The sequence below is a fragment of the Oncorhynchus mykiss genome, chromosome 1, assembly GCF_013265735.2.
Source record: "Oncorhynchus mykiss isolate Arlee chromosome 1, USDA_OmykA_1.1, whole genome shotgun sequence".
Classification (NCBI taxonomy): Eukaryota; Metazoa; Chordata; class Actinopteri; order Salmoniformes; family Salmonidae; genus Oncorhynchus; species Oncorhynchus mykiss.
In genome coordinates this window covers 9,399,251-9,421,832 of record NC_048565.1, presented here as the reverse complement: position 1 = coordinate 9,421,832, position 22,582 = coordinate 9,399,251, and the positions used below count along the sequence as shown (strand labels likewise).

At 44.1% G+C, this 22,582-nt stretch overlaps 1 protein-coding gene across 1 annotated transcript in view; it reads left to right on the top strand.

Annotated features, from left to right (window-relative positions):
- ppp1r2 (protein phosphatase 1, regulatory (inhibitor) subunit 2) overlaps positions 1 to 22,582 on the top strand; it is a 34,010-nt gene that overhangs the window by 3,840 nt on the left and 7,588 nt on the right. Inside the window, exons 2-4 of the mRNA XM_036990081.1 lie at positions 6,279 to 6,386; positions 7,063 to 7,143; positions 20,465 to 20,559. Of these exons, the coding sequence (XP_036845976.1) occupies positions 6,279 to 6,386; positions 7,063 to 7,143; positions 20,465 to 20,559 (284 nt within the window). The remainder of the gene's footprint in view (positions 1 to 6,278; positions 6,387 to 7,062; positions 7,144 to 20,464; positions 20,560 to 22,582) is intronic.

The following is a 22,582-nucleotide window of genomic DNA, read 5'->3' as shown; positions in this document are numbered from 1 at the left end:
CATGAGTGAAGGAGGCTTTTTTGCGAAATAGGAAGCCGATTTTTCGAGATTAAATTTTGGATTGGAGATGGTTAATGTGAGTCTGGAAGGAGAGTTTACAGTCTAACCAGACACCCAGATATTTATAGTTGTCCACATATTCTAAGTCAGAGCTGTCCAGAGTAGTGATGCTAGTCTGGCAGGTGGGTCCGGGCAGCGATCGGTTGAAAAGTATGCGTTTAGTTTTACTTGCATTTAAGTGCAGTTGGAGGCAACGGAAGGAGTGTTGTATGGCATTGAAGCTCATCTGGAGGTTTGTTAGCACAGTGTCCAAAGAAGGGCCAGAAGTATACAGAAAGGTGTCGTCTGCATAGAGGTGGATCAGAGAATCACCAGCAGCAAGAGTGACATAATTGATGTATACAGAGAAAAGAGTCTGCCCGAGAATTGAACCCTGTGGCACCCCCATAGAGACTGCCAGTTTCTCATTCTAGATACAGTTTCTCATTCTTTAAGTCATGTATTGTTTGGGAAAACGTGTTCCTATCTGTTGCTAGGTTTTCCTCCAATTGGTGGCAGATATTCTAAAACCTGCATAAAAACAATATGCAAATTTTTTCCACCTGAGATCGGTTTCCATCAAATTGACTTGTTGCCACTTAAAGGGTGTGCCTAACAAACAGCATTCTTTGCTGAGTTGTAATGGGAGGGACCACACAACATATCATGGAAGTTTACTGCTTGTTATATCAATATTTGCGGTTTCCACTGCCTTTTCTCACATGATTCATTTGACCAACTCAAAAAGATCCTACCTTGACTAGCATATATGGAAAATGTACTGATTTTTAAATGAGCTTTTTCCATCAGGCCTGTAGTAACATAATGTTTTTTTTTTTAAAGCCAACATGTACTTAATTCATGTGAAATGGTTGGATGGAACCCTGGTAAGGGTGGAAAGGGTAAGTGGTACCTAGTCAGTTGTCCAAGTGAATTTAAACCAACCCCTCTGAATCAGAGAGGTGAGGGACGATGACGACTGCCTTAATCCACGTCATTGGAGCCCGGGGAGCAGTTGTTGTTGGGGGTTAAGGGCATCTAGGGCAGATTTTTTATTATTTTTTTCTTCACCTTGCCGGCTTGGGGATTCGAACCAGCGACCTTTCTATCACTGGCCCAACGCTCTTAACCGCTAGGCTGTGTTGCCATCTCTTGTTTACCAAAGGGGACAGAAAAGACTGGAGCTTTCTTTCAATTCATTTTACAGCACCAAGGGGATATCCTGAGCCAGCTTTCCAAATATCCGTATTGCTGTCACAAAGAAGTTGTCCACTCTGCACCTGTCCAGAGTCCAAACAATCACAACTTCCTGCCATAGAGTTCTAGAAGGCCTGACTATTGGTGCCCCGTAAACAGTAGTCAAGTATCTTCTCAATTTCAATGTAGGCCATTTCATTGCACTCACTAATCAGTCAACATTGACGCATGGACCCCAAGCTCAGTCATTCATTATTCATGATAGTCAATGACTTTTAACTGAGTCACAGGCATGGTTCCATGAAACTCTATCTCTCCTCCATTGTCTTAGATGCCCAATCTGACCATTTCATGAGTGGGTTGAGGGACATTCATCGACTATCATGACTTTTGATACAGTGGGTTGAAAATGCCATTGGAGCAACCTGCATAGTAGCCTACTTCCTGCTACTTCCTACTTCCTGCTACTTCCTACTTCCTGCTACTTCCTGCTCCAGTATAGTAGATCAAATGGGCACTGCAGTCCCTTGACAATGGGCTTCACTGGGTTCAAGCAACAACAACAAAAATAAATGTATTTTTAAACAGATGAGTGTATTTCTATTCTTTCCCCGCCTACTACTCCCTATACTACTCCCTATTCTACTACTTTAGTGTGCTCTGGTTTTTACAAACAACACATCTTAACATTTTAGTCATTTAACAGACGCTCTTATCCAGAGCGACTTACAGTAGAGCACATACATTTTTCTACTGGTCCCCCGTGGGAATCGAACCCACAACGCTGCCGTTTTTGAAAGCACCATGCTCTACCAACTGAGCCACACGAAGACCACGGCTGGAAAGCATAGACCAGAGAGCTCTTTTAACACACTGCTTGTCTTAGCATATGCTATCTGATAGTGTAGTCACCTCCCACCTTTAGAGGGATGTACCCAGCTGTTGGCCTCTCCAAGAGATGCTCACTGCACACACACACTGAATGGGAGAGTCAAATAGCGTCCGTTCTCAAATCAAAGTTTATTAGTCACATCATGTGCCGAATACAACAGATGTAGACTTTACAGTGAAATGCATACTTACGAGCCCTTAATCAACAAATCAGTTGAAAAATAAGAATAAATAAGAATAACAGAAGTCAGATGTTTTTTTGTGTTTTTTTTTTACTTGAAGAGGTGGGTGTCGTCATTCCATTATGTATTTTTATTTTTTTAGAAGAGAGAAAATCTGACTGGCTGCGTCTGGTCTTGAGTGGATTTGCACGGGTGCTGTGTACTGTAAATCAGGCCAGGCTGGCTGGCAGTGTCTGGGATGTGTTGTATAACCAACCCCCTCACACATACAGAAGGATAAAGACAGACGCAGAAATACACAGACTGACATACAGACATTTTAGAGCAGTGAAACTGGCTCCTCTCCTCTACTGGCTTGTCAACACTCCTCACGTACAGACAAAACTCCCTATCTGCCCTGGCCCAGATGTAGTCACACTGGTTTGGCTAGTGTTTTCAAATGATTTAGAAATTGTCCATAAAGGTAGGGTTCAAAGTCTGGTGAATGTAGACCCATCAAAGTAGGGTTGGTGAAATTTAAAAAGTAAATGCAAACTAGTCATTTCCACATAAACAGTGAGCTCCAAACCTGTTTGGACAGTGACAGATTTTTGTTTTTGACTCTGTACTCCCAACACTTGGATTTGAAATAATACCATGACTATGAGGTTAAAGTGGAGACTGTCAGCGTTAATTTGAGGATATTTTCATCCATAAACCGTAAACCGTTTAGAAATTACTGCACTTTTTGTACATAGACCATTTTAGGCGACTAAAAGTATTGGGCCATTCACTTGTGTTCTCAAGCTTAGCATTTCATCTCATATTCATAGCACGCAATGATTACATCAAGCTTGTGACTCTCCAAACTTGTTGGATGCAGTTGCTAATTGTCTTTGGTTGTGTTTCAGATGATTTTGTGCCCAATAGAAATTCATTGTAAGTAATGTATTTTGTCATTTTAGAGTCACTTATATTGTAAATAAGAATAGAATATGTTTCTAAACACTTCTACATTGTGGAAGTGTACCATGATTACGTTTAATCCTGAATGATGAATGAGAAATACACACGCACAAATTCCATACCCCCAAGACATGCTAACCTCTCACCATAACAGTAACAGGGAAGTGTTTTTTGTTGTTGTTTTGGTTATGATAATTATGCCTCTGAATTTATCATTCATCCTTATTAATATTATTGTTATTATTCATTCAGGATAATCCATAATTATGGTAGCTTCAACATTTATGTTGACGTGTTTAGAAACATGCTATTCTTATTTACAATACATTCTTTACCATTTTACATTGGGCACAAAATCATCTGAAACAAACTGCAAATGCATTCAACAAGTTTGTAGAGTCACAAGCTTGATGTAATCGTTGCTTGCTATGAATATAGGACCAAATACTAAACTTGTGACTACTTTAAGACGCATATGAACCCAGCAAAAAAAGAAACGTCCTCTCACTGTGTTTTATTTTCAGCAAATGTAACGTGTAAATATTTGTATGAACATAAGATTCAACAACTGAGACATAAACTGAACAAGTTCCACAGACATGTGACTAACAGAAATGGAATAATGTGTCCCTGAACAAAAGGGGGGTCAAAATCAAAAGTAATAGTCTGGTGTGGCCACCAGCTTCATTAAGTACTGCAGTGCATCTCCTCCTCATGGACTGCACCAGATTTTCCAGTTCTTGCTGTGAGATGTTACCCCACTCTTCCACCAAGGCACCTGCAAGTTCCCGGAAATGTCTGGGGGTAATGGCCCTAGCCCTCACCCTCCGATAAAACAGGTCCCAGACGTGCTCAATGTGATTAAGATCCGTGCTCTTCGCTGGCCATGGCAGAACACTGACATTCCTGTCTTGCAGGAAATCGCGCACAGAACGAGCAGTATGGCTGGTGGCATTGTCATGCTGGAGGGTCATGTCAGGATGAGCCTGCAGGAAGGGTACCACATGAGGGAGGAGATTGCCTGCAATGGCAACAAGCTCAGTCAGATGATGCTGTGACTCACCGCCCCTGACCATGACGAACCCTCCCCTCCAAATCGATCCTGCTCCAGAGTACAGGCCTCGGTGTAACGTTCATTCCTTCGACGATGAACGCGAATCCGACCATCACCCCTGGTGAGACAACCTCGACTCGTCAGTGAAGAGCACTTTTTGCAAGTCCTGTCTGGTCCAGCGACGGTGGGTTTGTGCCCATAGGTGACGTTGTTGACTGCAATGTAAGGCTGGTCCTCACCAGACAACAGACCTACAAGCCATCAGTCCAGCCTCTCTCAGCCAGCCTCTCTCAGCCAGCCTCTCTCAGCCAGCCTCTCTCAGCCTATTGCGGGACAGTCTGAGCACTGATGGAGGGATTGTGCGTTCCTGATGTAACTCGGGCAGTTATTGTTGCCATCCTGTACCTGTCCCGCAGGTGTGATGTTCGGATGTTGTTACACGTGGTCTGCCACTGCGAGGACGATCAGCTGTCCGTCCTGTCTCCCTGTAGCTCTGTCTTTAGGCGTCTCACAGTACGGACATTGCAATTTATTGCCCTGGCCACATTTGCAGTCCTCATGCCTCCTTGCAGCGTGCCTAAGGCACGTTCACGCAGATGAGCAGGGACTCTGGGCATCTTTCTTTTGGTGTTTTTCAGAGTAAGTAGAAAGGCCTCTTTAGTTTCCTATGTTTTCAGAACTGTGACCTTAATTGCCTACCGTCTGTAAGCTGTTAGTGTCTTAACGACCGTTCCACAGGTGCATGTTCATTAATTGTTTATGGTTCATTGAACAAGCATGGGAAACAGTGTTTAAACCCTTTACAATGAAGATCTGTGAAGTTATTTGGATTTTTACGAATTATCTTTGAAAGGCAGGGTCCTGAAAACAGGACTTTTTTGTTGTTGCTGAGTGTAAGTGTATTTGTCCCCTACCATGGGGGGGACTATGTACAGAAAGTGCTGTAATTTCTAAACTGTTCCTCTGATACGGATGAAAATACCTTCACGTTAAAGCTGACCGCCTGCCCTTTAACCTCAGTCATTTATATAATTTCTGAAGTACAGAGCCAAAACAACATGTCTCACTGACATACTTTTGGAGCTCACTGTATGTCTCTGACAGTTTAATGTAATGATGTAATTTCATGTTTTGTCTTCACTAGCTTACATTGGTTTCTTACATGTATCCCATGGGTTATATATGTTGTGAAACAGTGGCTAAGAGCCGGCCTACCTCAGCAAGCCTGACTGAGCAGTATTGATATGTGCCTCATCCCATGATGTGCCATTTTAGTGTGAGACACAGCTGTACAGGGCACGTCTCCCATTGATTTAGCCCAGTGCCATCGACAGTCAAACTGCCTGCTGTGTGCCTGACTTATTGAGTACCCGTGTGTGTGTGTGTGTGTGTGTGAGCAGCTAGCGATGGCTCTGCAGGATTACTGCAGCAGGGAGCAGATTTATCACCCCCGCCGCCCCTCTCTACCATGATGGCAGGCCTCTGCATCCATAAACACGTCCGGGAGGCTGGCTACTTTGACAAAGGGAGGGGGGCGCACCAGCAGAGACAGTTTAACGGCTGTATTTGGCACTGTCTCCAAGTCCAGACAGCGGTGTTATTGAAGGCGCAAACTCTAGCCAGAAGCCCAGAGAGAGCCTACAATTTGTACCTGGGGAAAGTACATTTGTGAAGCATTTCAACCCACCCACTCACACTCACTCGCTTGATCAGCCTCAGCATCATGCTGAAGGTGAAGTGACCAACCTCTGTACAGGGCCACTGTCATTTTCCCAACAATGAATCATTTAATTGTACATAAGACCCTTTTTTTTTTTTAATTGCTGCCTTGTTTTTGTTCCCGAAATACACTACGGGAGTGAAAACTGGGTCACTGTGTAGTCCTAGATTAAATCTGCCAGGTCTCTAAGGTAATATCTGGTTGGTTTTTAGTACTACCCTGAGCTCATCTCTGGACTCATTCTTTTCAGGAAGAAGTCACAGAAATGGGACGAGATGAACATCCTGGCCACGTACCACCCGGCAGACAAGGACTATGGGTTGATGAAGATCGACGAGCCCAGCACGCCCTACAACAGGTGAGTTGCCCCATTCAATGTGTAAAGCACGATGCAATTCATTCTCATGAACAGGTCAGTACATAGTTACCCAGCGACTCTCAAAATGGCTTCCCATAGACAATGTTATCCAGTATTACCAGTTTTCGACTTTTTTGTTTACGAATACCTCATAATGGTATTCATTTATTCAATTAGTTAGGCCTATTACATGTGAAAATGACAGTTGGACTTTTCACAACATATTCTTTGCCCGGGGAAAACCAAAAGACAAACTTCTTTTCTCGAGTCAAATATACACATTTGTTGAGAACAGAAGTTTGTGATTGACTTGGTCTGAGAAGAAACTCTGCTCTGGTAAGTTTGGCATCCTGCTTTTATAATGTGTGTGAACAGTCCCTAGATCCCAGACTAATGTGACGTAGAAAGGAGACTATAATTTGATCATTTTTGTAGAGAATATGCTCACCCCGGATTAGATACAATTTCGATAGCAGATTGGCCTGCTCTCACAGGGCACCTCAATTCGTGCAGTGCAGGTTCAGTGTGTGTACGTGCGTGTGGATGAGTTTCTGCCTAGTCTGCATAAAGCGTAGGTGGGGTGGGCCATCTAAACTGGCACGTAACCCAATCTCCAAGGCCACTGCATAGAAGGTCACCGTTGTGACACACTGTTCTCTCCTTCTCTCTTCCTCAGGATGGTGGGGGACGAGGAGGATGAAGGGGCGCACAGCGACTCAGAGGTCAACTTGCCCACTGTGGGTGACCTGGCCTCCAAGTAAGTTATTTCTGACTGAAGAGGTCTGGGAGGGGGAAGGAGGGTCATTACTGACTGAATAGGTCTGGGGGGAGGTCATCACTGACTGGATAGGTCTGGGAGGGGGAAGGAGGGTCATCACTGACTGGATAGGTCTGGGAGGGGGAAGGAGGGTCATCACTGACTGGATAGGTCTGGGGGGAGGGGGGGGGGGTCGTCATCACTGACTGGATAGGTCTGGGAGGAGGGTCATCACTGACTGGATAGGTCTGGGAGGGGGAAGGAGGGTCATCACTGACTGGATAGGTCTGGGAGGGGGAAGGAGGGTCATCACTGACTGGATAGGTCTGGGGGGAGGGGGGGGGGGTCGTCATCACTGACTGGATAGGTCTGGGAGGAGGGTCATCACTGACTGGATAGGTCTGGGAGGAGGGTCATCACTGACTGGATAGGTCTGGGAGGGGGAAGGAGGGTCATCACTGACTGGATAGGTCTGGGGGGAGGGGGGGGGGTTGGCCTCACTGACTGGATAGGTCTGGGAGGAGGGTCATCACTGACTGGATAGGTCTGGGAGGAGGGTCATCACTGACTGGATAGGTCTGGGAGGGGGAAGGAGGGTCATCACTGACTGGATAGGTCTGGGGGGGGGGGGGGGGGGGGGGGGGGGGGGGGTCGTCATCACTGACTGGATAGGTCTGGGAGGAGGGACATCACTGACTGGATAGGTCTGGGAGGGGGAAGGAGGGTCATCACTGACTGGAATAGGTCTGGGAGGGGGAAGGAGGGTCATCACTGACTGGAATAGGTCTGGGATGGGGAAGGAGGGTCATCACTGACTGGATAGGTCTGGGAGGGGGAAGGAGGGTCATCACTGACTGGAATAGGTCTGGGAGGGGGAAGGAGGGTCATCACTGACTGGAATAGGTCTGGGATGGGGAAGGAGGGTCATCACTGACTGGATAGGTCTGGGAGGGGGAAGGAGGGTCATCACTGACTGGAATAGGTCTGGGAGGGGGAAGGAGGGTCATCACTGACTGGAATAGGTCTGGGATGGGGAAGGAGGGCTAAAGTTAAGTTATTGGACTCAAAGGTTTGGAATGTTAAATGTATCAAGGCTGTATGAGAAGGGTAGTGATGCAACTCAAACAGCATCTTGATACGTCTCGGTCTTATGAGACTGAAGGTGGGGGGGGGGGGCTCCGTATGGAGTTACGGCTTGAACGCGCTGTATAACAGAATGTACTCATCTGGATTTCAACTATTTGCAATAGGGTCTGGCTGCAGCAGAAGCCTTCTTACGCCACAGATGCTATGAGACATACGCACTCAGACAGGATGTTGAATGGTGCCAGAGAAGATGGTGCGTTACCGCCACCAACAGCACAGGTGGTGAAATTACGTTTAGAATTAGAAGATGGGTACTTGCTAGTGTGTGCTAGCTAGCGTGTGCTAGAGAGAGTTTGTGCTAGCTAGCGTGTGCTAGAGAGAGTTTGTGCTAGCTAGCGTGTGCTAGAGAGAGTTTGTGCTAGCTAGCGTGTGCTAGAGAGAGTTTGTGCTAGCTAGCGTGTGCTAGAGAGTTTGTGCTAGCTAGCGTGTGCAAGAAAGAGTTTGTGCTAGCTAGCGTGTGCAAGAAAGAGTTTGTGCTAGATAGCGTGTGCTAGAGTTTGTGCTAGCTAGCGTGTGCAAGAAAGAGTTTGTGCTAGATAGCTGTTAAAGCAACGGTGGTTAACGCAACACCCTGGACCAGCGTTAGTGCGCCGACTGGTATGTGCACAGCACAGTGACGCCCTGGAATAAAGCCACTGACTCGCGCGATACACCAGGCCCACAAAAGCCTACTGGTTGCACACAGCCGGATACTTCTCACTATTTGACGTCAAGGGCATGCCCCCCCCCAATAACGTTGAGTATAGAGTGAATGTTGATCTTGGTTAAATTGAATGATCAGCTAAATACTTTTGTAGCTGTCAGAAGACGGCCTCAGCAGTTGAGTTAACAGCAGAGGTAAAACTGCACAGGTGAAATCACCCCCCCATTTAAAAAAAAATACAAAAATCTCAAATTAACACCCTTGCCTTTCGTGAACTTAAACTGTCGTATATTTTTTTCCTACTAGCACTGACTTTGCTGATAGCTACTTTATTGAGGAAAAATGTACTTATTATGACTGAGATGTGGTTGTCCCACCTAGCTGTCTTAAGATGAATGCACTAACGGTAAGCTTCACTGGAAAAAATTGTCTGCTAAATGACTCAAATCTAAATGTAATCCATTTGAACTCTGCCATCAAAAAGCCTTATCCCACCGGCTCCATTTGACTAAAGGAGAAGTACTTTTCCCCAAGTATCCACTGTTATTCTCAATTTAGCCTACAGTCCAAGATTTTTTACATGTAACCTTTTATTGAAAGTCAGTTAAAAAATAAATGATTGTTTACAATGACGGCCTTCTCTAGCCCAGACGACGCTGGGCTAAATGTGCACCGCCCTCTGGGACTCCCGATCGCGGCTGGTTGTGTCACAAGCCTGGGAACGAACAAGGGTCTGTAGTGACGCCTCTAGCAATGCAGTGCCTTAAAGTCTACTGCGCCACTCGGGAGGTGTGTTAAGATAAGCCTCTTTCCAAACTCAAACATTGTGTGTGATAGACTTTTTCAGTAACCGATACCCTGTTTATTTACCTACAGAACCAGCCAAAAGTTTGGACACCTACTCCAATGGTTTTTCTTTGTATTTACTACTTTCTACATTGTAGAACAATAGTGAAGACATTAAACTATGAAATAACTTGGGAAGCACCGATGTTACGTTTTTGACAGATACCGATATCTGATATTTTCAAAGCCGAAAAAACTATTATTATTTTCTCAAATTTTAGCGGCATTTTAAGCATTCTAGTACAGTTTAATAGTTAACACACACATGAACTCAGCGGTCTAAGGCACAGTGCCAGCAGCATACCACCCTGCATACCACCGCTGGCTTGCTTCTGAAGCTAAGCAGGGTTGGTCCTGGTCAGTTCCTGGATGGGAGACCAGATGCTGCTGGAAGTGGTGTTGGAGGGACAGTAGGAGGCACTCTTTCCTCTGGTCTAAAAAATATCCCTATGCCCCAGGGCAGTGACTGGGGACACTGCCCTGTGTGGGGTGCCGTCTTTCGGATGGGACGTTAAACGGGTGTCCTGACTCTCTGCGGTCGTTAAATATCCCATGGCATTTATCGTAAGAGTAGGGGTGTTAACCCCGGTGTCCTGGATAAATTCTCAATCTGGCCATCAAACCATCACGGTCACCTAATAATCCCCAGTTTACATTTGGCTCATTCATCCCCTCCTCTCCCCTGTAACTATTCCCCAGGTCATTGCTACAAATGAGAAAGTGTTCTCAGTCAACTTACCTGGTAAAATAACGGATAAATAAGAGGCGTCAATACAGTCCCTTGGTTAGAATGCAGGCTGTATCACATCTGGCCGTGATTGGGAGTCCCATAGGGCGGCACACAATTGGCCCAGCGTAATCCGGGTTTGGCCACCCATTGTAAGTAAGAATTTGTTCTTAACTGACTTGCCTAGTTAAATAAAGATTACACACACCAAACTGACCGAAAAGGTTATTTGGTTGGCATTCATTCATGTCCCCATACCAGTAAAACATAATCAAAACATATTTATTTCACTTACTTACTATTCTGTTTCGTTGTTCAATCGTTTCATTCAACCAGGATTGCATCATACATGTCAAGCAGTGAAGTTTCAGCTCTGTCTGTTCGTGGCCTCTTCCTCGGTGCACACTGTCACTGTCTGTTTCCATCTTGTCCAGCTGTGTATGTAACATTTCACGTAAACCCTGTTGTCTGCATCGAAGTAGCGGTCCTTGTACACAGCATCGAGCATGGTGGCGACACCTAGCCTGTGTGGGCAGTTTTGTTGCCAGGGCAAACTGTTGTTAAGGGCAACTGTTTAATTCGACAATGTGGGCCAGTAAAAACATTCACATCGTCTGGAAAAGGGGCCATCTAACGTTACACACTAGCTGCTAGCTAACTGGTTATCTTAGTATTGGCGAAGTCAGAATGGGCATGCGCAACTCCACTGTCGTGACAGAATCGGCGGCGTTAGAATTAGGAATTAGAATACAAAGTCTACACTGAATAAAAATATAAACGCAACATGTAAAGTTTGTTCCATGTTTCATGAGCTGAAAAAAAAGATCCCAGAAATGTTCCATACGCACATAAAGCTTATCTCAAATGTTGTGCACATTTTGTTTACATCCCTGTCAGTTTTGTTGAGCAGGCGTTTGTATGACAACCAGCATATTCATGATCATGCAATACGACTTTCCTCAGTATGAAATCCTCGACGACCCACTGTGCTGTCAGACTCAGCATGCTCATGGGTCTGATATCGCTGGTCCAAATGTCAGTCGTGAAGCTAATAGCAAGGACGCAATTACTGTGTAACTCCGGTAGGGCAACATCGGAAAAATAGTACCCCTAAAAAAAAAAAGTGTACTAGACCAGTCGGCGAAAGCCAACATCACCCACGGCAGAAAACAGTTGATTGTCAAGGGCAATGAATTCCATTATCTTGGAGATAATGGATTTTGCCTTTGGGTTGTCTCGCTGAAATGTTCTTACTTTCAAATGACTGCTCGACTTGACTGCTCAATCCACACCGCAGACATTGTGGGCTAGGTTAGGAACGCTGTGTAGCGCAACATTTTACATGGTGTCGTTACGTTATGTACCTACGTTATACACAAAGATGTTCTTATCTGTGTTATATAGAGTATGCATGTAAGCTTTGACATCGGGTCGATGTTGGCATTGTTAGCTAATATCGGACGATTCCGATATGTTCACCGACTATATCGTGCATCCCTAGAAATAACCAAGACAGTGTTAAACAAATCTAAATATATTTTAGATTCTTCCAAGTAGCCACCCTTTCAATTGACTGCCAAGAGTGTACAAAGCTTTCTCTCAACCAGCTTCACCTGGAATGCGTTTCTAACGGTCTTGAAGGAGTTCCCACATATGCTGAGCACTTGCTGGCTGCTTTTCCTTCACTCTGCGATCCAACTCACCCCAAATCACCTCAATTGGGTTGAGGTTGGGTGATTGTGGAGATCAGATCATCTGATGTCGCACTCCATCACTCTTGGTCAAATAGCCCTTACACAGCCTGGAGGTGTGTTTTTGGTTACTGTTTTGTTGAAAAACAAATGACACTCCCAATAAATGCAAACCAGATGTGATGGCATATCACTGCAGAATGCTGTGGTGGCAAGTGTGCCTTGAATTCTAAATGAATCACGGACAGTGTTACCAGCATAGCACCATCACACCGCCTCCATGCTTCACGATGGGAACCACGCATGCGGCGATCATCCGTTCTCCTACTCTGCGTCTCACAAAGATACGCCGGTTGGAAGCAATAATCTGTCATTTGGACTCATCAGACCAAGGACAGATTTCCACTGGTCTAATGTCCATTGCTCATGTTTTTCTTGGCCCAAGCAAGTCTCTTCTCGTCTTCTTCTTATTGGTGTCCTATAGTAGTGGTTTCTTTGCAGCAATTCGACCCATGAAGGCCTGATTTACACGGTCTCCTCTGAACAGTTGATGTGTCTTTTACTTGAACTCTGAAGTATTTATCTGGGTTGTAATTTCCTTTCCTGTGGCGGTCCTCATGAGAGCCAGTTTCATCACAGCGCTTGATGTTTTTTGCGACTGCACTTGAAGAAACGTTCAAAGTTCTGGAAATTTTCCAGAATGACTGACTTTCATGTCCTCAACTAATGATGGACTGTCGTTTTCTCTTTGCTTGTTTGAGCTGTTCTTGCTGTAATATGGATTTGGTATTTTACCAAATAGGGCTATCTTCTATATACCACCCCTACCTTGTCACAACACAACTGATTGGCTGAAACGCATTAAGAAGGAAAGAAATTCCCCAATGCGCCTTTAACAAGGCACACCTGTTAATTGAAATGCATTCCAGGTGACTACCTCATGAAGCTGGTTAAGAGAAGGCCAGGAGTGTGCAAAGCAGTCAAGGTAAAGAGTGGCTACTTTGAATAATCTCAAATATGACATCTACTTTGATCTACAGTGAGGGAAAAAAGTATTTGATCCCCTGCTGATTCCCTCATTAAAATGCAAATTAATTTATAACGTTTTTGACGTGTGTTTTTCTGTATTTTGTTGTTGTTGTTATTCTGTCTCTCACTGTTCAAATAAACCTACCATTAAAATTATAGACTGATCATTTCTTTGTCAGTGGGCAAACGTACAAAATCAGCAGGGGATCAAACACTTTGTTCCCTCACTGTAACACTTTGTTTGGTTACTACATGATTCCTTGGGTTATTTCATGGTTTTCGATGTCTTCATTATTATTCTACACTGTAGAAAATTGTAAAAATAAAAAACTCTTGAATGAGTAGGTGTCCAAACTTTTGACTGGTACTGTATAAATATTAGATTGAGCAATGTCGGCGTGGCATTGACTAACATACAGTACGAGATGAGTAAAGCAGCATGCAAACATTTTTAAAGTGACTAGTGATTCCTGGGTCTATGTACAAGGTGCAGGGTTGCGTAACCAGGTGGAAGCCGGCTAGTGATGGATGCTTCCTTTCAGTCTCTCGGCCCCAGCTTTGATGCACCTGTACTGACCTCGCCTTCTGGATGATAACTGGGTGAACAGGCCGTGGCTCGTGTGGTCGATGTCCTTGAAGATCTGTTTGGCCTTCTTGTGACATCGGGTGTTGTTTGGTTTCCTGTGAGGGCAAGTATCCCCCCCCCCCCCCAGCGACGCGTTGTGCAGACAGCACCACCCTCTGGGGAACCCCTGCAGTTGCGGTGCAGTTGCCGTGCCAGGCGGTTGATACATCCCGACAGGATGCTCTCAATTGTGCATCTGTAACTGGTACCTTATATACCATAACACGGCGAGAGAGAGAGGGGCATGGCTATGATAACACTGTAGATTTTCAGTAGCGACGTAGTAGGAGCCAGTCTACTGCTTTAGCATTAGCCCTCAACATAGAGTGGAGCAGATGCTCCGTCACAGCCTGAAGGCCAAGCTCCACTGAGGCAAAGGTCTGTCACATGTTCTGTTACCACACGTTTTTATACCCACTTAACAGGCAGGGAGGTCAGCTCTTTGTGGGTGTAAGTAACATGCCATTATAGCAGTTTTTATCTAGTGTGTGTATACTTTTTTTGGCATATGTGTCCCATGCGGGAATTGAATCCACGACCCTGGCATTGCAAGCGCTGTGTCCACTCTACGTGTTTCTATTCCCTCTAAATCGACTCTGCCTTGGACGACTGCATTAATCTCAGCGTTACCTTTATCCCTCAATGTGATCACACTACTGATGCACTGAGTGTTTTCTTTGCGTTTCAGACAGCGTGATTAATGCATGTGGGTTAGAGGGAGTGAGTAAGCCCTTGTGTCTCTTCACTGGTATCTGTTCTCTCTGACATTTTCATCCCGGTGTTGACTACTAGGCCACAGATGCTCAAGGCACAGAACTATCTCTAACCTCACTGATATTACCTCTCGTCCTAATCTCCCCCCAGTGGAACGTATTGGCTAAACATCACGTAATGGTGTTAGATGGCTCTGCGCCCAGGAATTTGTTTCAGTGAAACAGCTTGGATCAATAAGTGCCACTCAATAGATCCCATCAACCCTGAATCCAGGGGAATGAGGACAATGTAACGGGAGGCGATTACAGACTTAGATCAGTTTACTTCCTGCAGCGTTGACTCGACCTGTCTGGTTGGTTTAAACCTGTGAAATGGAAATTAATAATTAACTTGCCTTATCTTGTGTTATGCCTCTTTGACATTTTCAAATCAAAATGTGTTTGTCACATGCTTCGTAAACAAAAGATGTGGACTAACAGTGAAATGCTTACTTACGGGTCCTTCCCAACTATGCAGAGGAAAAGGTAGCCTAGTGGTTAGAGCGTTGGACTAGTAACCGGAAGGTTGCAAGTTCAAACCCCCGAGCTGACAAGGTACAAAATCTGTTGTTCTGCCCCTGAACAGGCAGTTAACCCGCTGTTCGGGCCGTCATTGAAAATAAGAAATTGTTCTTAACTGACTTGCCTAGTTAAATAAAGGTAAAAAAATATATATATTTCCCCCCCACCATTTTTTTTTATATAACTCAAGGAATAAATACACAATAAGTAATGATAAATTGGCTATAATACACAGGGTACCTGTACTGAGTCAATGTGCAGGGATCGGAGGCAATTGAAGTAGATATGTACATTTACAGTGCTTTCTGATACAATGCATACCCCTTGACTTATTCCACATTTTGTGTTACAGCCTGAATTCAAGCTCTGTCAAATTGGTTGTTGATCATTGCTAGTCAGTCATTTCGGGTCTTGCCGTAGATTTATGTCAAAACTAACTTGGTCACTCCGGAACGTTCACTATCGGCTTGGTAAGCAACTCCAGTGTAGATTTGGCCTGTTTTTAGGTTATTGTCCTGCTGAAAGGTGAACTCATCTCCCTGTGTCTGGTGGAAAGCTGACTGAACCAGGTTTTCCTCTAGGATTTTACCTGTGCTTAGTTCCGTTTATTTATTTATTTTATCCCTAAAAAAACTCCCCGGTCCTTAGCGATTACAAGCATACCCATAAAATGATGCAGCCACCACTGTTTGAACATATGGAGAGTGGTACTCTGTAATGTGTTTTGGATTTTCCCTATAATAACATTTTTGTATTCACTTCAAAAAAATGAATTGCTTTGCCACATGCTTTGCAGTATTACTCTGGCAATTAGGTTAGTATTGTGTAGTAACTACAATGTTGTTGATCCATCTTCAGTTTTCTCCTATCACAACCCTAAAACTCTAACTGCCTCATGGTGAAATCCCCGAGCGGTTTCCTTCCTCTCCGGCAACTAAGTTAGGAAGGAGTCCTGTGTCTTTGTAGTGATTGGGTGTATTCATACACCATCCAAAAGGAGGGAATGTTTAATCCTGATCTTTAGTCTTGCAGTAACTGAGGGGTTGATACTTGATTCAAGACATTTCAGCTTTTCAGTTTTATTAATTAGTAAAAAAATGTGTAAAACAGTGCATTTGGAAAGTATTCAGATCCCTTGACTTTTTTCCAGATTTTGTTACGTTATAGCCTTATTCTAAAATGGATTACATTTTTAAAAATCCTCTTCAATTTACACAATACCCCATAATAATAAAGTATGCAAATGTCTTAACAAAAAATTGATACATTTACATAAGTATTGATCACTGACAGAGCTCCAGAGTTCCTCTCTGGAGATGGGAAAACCTTCCAGAAGGACAACCATCTCTGCAGCACACCACCAATCAGGCCTTTATGGTAGAGTGGCCAGACGGAAGCCACTCCTCCAGTAACTGGCACATGACAGCTCCCTTGGAGTTTGCGAAGAGGTACCTAAAGGACTCTGACCATGAGAAACATGATTCTCTGGTCTGATGAAACCAAGATTGAACTCTTTGGCCTGAATGTCAAGCGTCACGTCTGGAGGAAACCTGGTATCATCCCGACGGTGAAGCATGGTGGTGGCAGCATCTTGCTGTGGGGATGTTTTTCAGCGGCATTGGACTGGAGACTTGTCAGGATTGAAGGAAAAAATGAACGGCGCAAAGTACAGAGATCCTTGATGAAAACCTGCTCAGGACCTCCGACTGGGGCGAAGGTTCACCTTCCAACAGGACAATGACCCTAAGCACACAGCCAACACAACACAGCAGTGGCTTTGGGACAAGTCCCTGAATGTCCTTGAGTGGCCCAGACAGAGCCCGGACTTAAACCCAATCTAACATCTCTGGAGAGACTTGAAAATAGCTGTGCAGCAACGCTCTCCATTCAACCTGACAGCTAGAGAGGATCTGCAGAGAAAAAGGGGAAAAACTCCCCAAATACAAGTGCACCAAAACTTGTGGCATCATACCCAAGAAGACTTGATGCTGTAATTGTTGCCAAAGGTGCTTCAACAAAGTACTGAGTAAAGGGTCTGAATACTTACATAAATGTGATATAGCCTGGTTCCTCTCTAGGTTTCTTCCTAGGTTTTGGCCTTTCTAGGGAGTTTTTCCTAGCCACTGTGCTTCTCCACCTGCATTGCCTGCTGTTTGGGGTTTTAGGCTGGGTTTCTGTACAGCACTTTGAGATATCAGCTGATGTACGAAGGGCTATATAAATAAATTTGATTTGATATAAACTTGTTTTTTTTGCATTGTCATTATTGGGTATTGTGTGTAGATTGTTGGGGGCGGAATAAGGCTGTAACGTAACAAAATCAAGGTGTCTGAATGCACTGAAGTTCCACTTTTACCTCATGGGGTTTTGTGTGTAGGCCAGTGACCTATAATCTCAATTGAAAACATTTAACAAAAAAACTGTGGATAAAGTCTGTGGGAATAGTTTCTGAAGGCACTGTATATGTACATATCTACTACAATTACCTCCTACCCCTGCACATCGACTCGGTACTGGTACCCTGCAATAATAGCCAAGTTATGTAGGAGTGAAGTGACTAGGGGTTACTAGGCAACAGGATTAACAGTTGATTTAGGGTATGTGATGAGTCAAAAGTGTTTGTGCAAAGTGGGTCAATGCAGATAGCTACTAGGACTATTTGGGTAACTATTTAGTAGTGTTATGGCTTAGGGCTAGAAGCTGTTTCAGGGTCCTGTTGGTTCCAGACTTAGTGCGTTGTTACTATTTCCCGTGCGGTAGTAGAGAGAACCGTGTGACTTGGGTGGCTGGACAATTTGACCATTTTATTTTAGATCCTTCATCTGACACCGCCTGGTATAGCGGTCCCGGATTGCAGGAAGCTACCCACTGTAGCGCCATGCGGTCAGATGCCAAGCAGTTGCCATGCCAAGAGGTGACGCAGCCATTCAAGATGCCGTCAAATGGTGCAGCTAAAAAACTTCTTGAGGATCTGAGGGGCCCATGCAAAATCTTTTCAGCCTCCATAGGGAGAGGTGTTGGTGTGTGTGTGTGGACCATGTTAATTCCTTAGTAATGTGAACACGCTGTCGACCCGCTCCACTACAGCCCTGTCGATGTGCTTGGCCCTCCGTTTCCTGTAGTCCACAATCGGCTCATTTGTCTGATCGCGGTTATTTATTTCTACATTGAAATGAATGATATATCCTAGGCCTACACACTTAACTGTCTCAACGGATGCTGCACATTGCATATCCCCCATTTAGTTCGAGGGATGAAGACCACGTAGTTCAGTATTACATATTTAACACAGTATTCGTCACATGACACTACAAATGTAAAAAAAAATTCAGGCTTTGTCACCATCAACACGTCTAAAATAATGTTTGTTTGACTATTCAGTCCATTTCTCCCTCAACTGTCAAACTTAATGCACCGCCATCTTCAGAACAAGACACAGGATATCATGGCTGCTGTTCAAGGAAATAAAAGCACTTGGAAAGGTTTTAAAGGACGCTGTTTGAAGTATTACATCAGTGGCCGTCTGGTCGGCTATTGTGCAATCATATTGGGTCTGGTCTAGGCTTGAAAGAAATGTCTGTTTATGCTCTGGGCCTGTATGTGCATTGCTCGTGTCTACTCACATCAAAAGCCTGGTGTTGTGGAGATGGATGTCAGTAAATAAGTGAAGAGGATTGTTCTGCTCCGGCCTGAAACTCTATCTGAAGGCATTGTTCATTTTCACTCAGTGTACCATTGTTCAACCTCATCCTATTAAAATGGCTACTGCCTGGTCTCTCTCGCTCCTTCGTTTTCTTTGTCCCTCTTTCTCTTACTCACATACTCGTTTTGTTTCTCTCTACTTTCCCCTTACTCCCTTCGTCCTTACCCTCTTGCGTTTACTCGTTCTCTCCCCCTCCCCAAATCTATCCTCCCTCCCTTTCTTATTCTGTCTTTCGTCTCACTCTGTTCCTGTCCTCATCTGTATCCCTCTCCAAGAGAACCAGGGCCTGTTTTTAAATAATTCTGCTCTTCCTCCTTTAAAAGGTAATTTAGAACAAGAATGTTAATTAAGGACAACATTTTATTTTAGTAGAAGTGTTTCTCACAGTCAAAAGTCAGACTCTTGTGCCATATCCCAAACTTCACCCAGATTTTTTTATTTTTTTATTTATGAGGCAAAGAATTGAATGGTTTTGTCTGAAGGCGTGAAAGGTCACGCAACTGGAAAATGTTTGCCTGATTCAGCTGGTGGAAAATAAGGGAATTAGCAAGGCACTGACTTAACACCAGCAGTGTGAATCTGACTTCCTCTAGGGTGTGCGCCTGTGTCGTACTGCATTTTCACCCATAAGAGTATAAGCCCTGTTTAAGCCGCGGGGGGTCTTTGATACCAAGGATCATTTTGCTATTTGATTTTTGACCATTCGAAGTATAAAAATAAATATTTTAAGAATTCTATGACTTTTTTTTTTGTTTTTTTGGCCTTGCTGCTATTAGCTCATACAAACCCATTGAATAACAGATTCACTACATGGAACGATAGTTTGTTCTGAACTGTCTGTCCTATATCTGAAAGATCAGGAAACGTGGTTATTTTACATGTATTTAACACCTTATTTTTGACACTAAACAGTCTCCCATATATACTTCTATAAATGTTTCAACTGATACCGGGGAACCTTCAGTCGTGAGATCTGTGGGTGACCTAGTGCACGACAACCAACATGTTCATGATTCTCACCTTTTACACAGAGGGGTCATATTACTGTGTAGCCAAATCTGTAAGGACGCTACAGAGACGAGTTGGCAGATCGGCTGTACCGACTTCAGACAAGTCCCAAGACGCTTGTGGGGGGTCGTAGAGTGAAACGGAGAACACCATCGTGTTCGAGAGTCATCTTTCTGTAAAGGGGTCATAATAGTTTGTAGGCCACAAATGATTTTGTGAGGAGACCTGTTTTTTTTAAATTATATTTTATTTTTTGATTTCTCTTTCCCGGGATGTCTCATGGTCTGACAAACACCGCTCTAGCTCTGTCACCTTTCACCTCAGAAGTATTACGTAGGCAGAAGTGGTGGATTTGAGACTCATCCAATGCAAATAAAATATCTTAAACTGACTGTTCTGTCTGTAGCGTCCTTACGGTAATGGCTACACACTAATATGACCCTTCTGTTTAATGTGAGACCCTCGTGAACACGTACATGTTGGTAATTAGATTCCTTTGGGGGTGCGGACATTGATCTTGGAGGGTTGACTTTGATTCACTTGTGCTGATGGCCACATCTACTTCCCCTGCAAATTTTTTATTTCTGTCTTTGTTACATACTTTCTCACTTATTTCTCCCCCCCCCCAGGTTGACGGCAGCAGAAGGAACAGAACCTCGCTTCATGAGAGAGGAAGAGGAGGAGAGCAGTGAGGAAGAGGATGAACTAACCCCAGAGGCTCAAGGTGGGGCCTCTCACCCCCTCACGTCCCTATTCCCACTGGGCATCAGGCCCTGACTTTTCCCTGACCTCTCCTTGTGTTGTGTCAAGCGTTCTGTGCCTGATAACAGATTCTCTCAGCTCAGCAGCCCCGGGCACTGCCGACGGTCCAAACGGAGCTTGCTCCCGGTGACTGTTCCAATTGACTGTAGTCCATTTTGGCTCCAGACACACTTGTCTCTCTCCTCGCTTTCCTGCATTTTTATCTCTGGAGTAAAGGGGAAAGCAAGAGCTTAACGTGTAAATTCTCCCCAAATACTGAAATGTGTATCCAGACATACTCTCATAGATTTATAGTGTTGCAATGAGTTAGAACCCTACCTGTTTAAAAAAAATGTTTCTAAAAATAAATAAAAAACCACCTATAATATATTTGTATATGAGACCTGCTGACCTTCATACATACTATTCTTCAGAGTTAGACGGGCCATCAACTGAATATAACATGTATTTAATATTAGATTATCTTTTGATTTTCTAAATTGAGTGACCTGGATTTGAAGTAGTGTGCTTCGAACAATCAGCAAGGGAATTGATTGATTGGAGTGATCTTGACGACTAAGTAGTAACAAAATTCATCCCCAACACATTGAGCCAGCTGTCCCCTAACCTCACATTGTTACTCCATGAGACTGTACTAATGTGACATCACTAAGCCTCCAGACATTGGCTTCCAAATTTGAAATCTGTGTCACATCCTCTCTGCCACCTAGTTTCCATGTAACAATGTCCCTCAAGGTTGTTGCTTCACACTCCAAAGCTATTGTTTGCTAAAAATAAGCCTCTCCTGACAGCCTCTCGTGTACGGCTGCAATTGCAAGTCATCTTTTGAAAATGTCTCTTATTGCTTTCAGAAAGGGTTCCTGGTATGTTGGCTGTAAACATGTTATTTTACTATTTATTTTTTTAGCTCGTCGGCATTTACTTTTCATATAGCCACCATTTACTTTTTGCGGGGAAGGAGCAAGAAACGTTAAACTTTGACCCTGTTGCAACCGTCGTCATGATAACCGGACAGCTGCATGTGTTCTAAATGTCTTTTATCAATAGACTTTCCACTCCTTTTTAAATTCTTACATTCACTACACTAGATTAGCGGCTTGCCCTAGCCTACGCGTAAATCATTTGTAAGTACTTACCTTGTATTTTCCTGTTCTGGTGAGTAGAAAGTTGGCTAATGGTGAGACTATTAAATATGTTACAGCAATCGTGACTAGATCGGTTGGCAGAAATAGAAGTACAACACTATCAACGAGGCAGGTCCCACGGGCCCTAGGTTTGACACACCTGGACTACTGTTCAGTCGGGCCTTGTTTTGATAAAAAGAAAAGGTGGCAAAAACGTTGACTGAAACGTATTGGTATAAAAGGTATATTTGTGTAGTAGTAGATTGATTGCTGGAATTAGAAAGCAGTTATTTTGACGGTTTCATCTCAGAACCATGTCCTTGAAGGTAGATTAGATTCAACTGGAACTGGAACATCCTCAGGAAAGTTGGAACTGTTCAGTCAGGATCCTCAGGAAAGTTGGAACTGTTCAGTCAGGATCCTCAGGAAAGTTGGAACTGTTCAGTCAGGATCCTCAGGAAAGTTGGAACTCTTCAGTCAGGATCCTCAGGAAAGTTGGAACTCTTCAGTCAGGATCCTCAGGAAAGTTGGAACTGTTCAGTCAGGATCCTCAGGAAAGTTGGAACTCTTCAGTCAGGATCCTCAGGAAAGTTGGAACTGTTCAGTCAGGATCCTCAGGAAAGTTGGAACTGTTCAGTCAGGATCCTCAGGAAAGTTGGAACTGTTCAGTCAGGATCCTCAGGAAAGTTGGAACTGTTCAGTCAGGATCCTCAGGAAAGTTGGAACTGTTCAGTCAGGATCCTCAGGAAAGTTGGAACTGTTCAGTCAGGATCCTCAGGAAAGTTGGAACTGTTCAGTCAGGATCCTCAGGAAAGTTGGAACTGTTCAGTCAGGATCCTCAGGAAAGTTGGAACTGTTCAG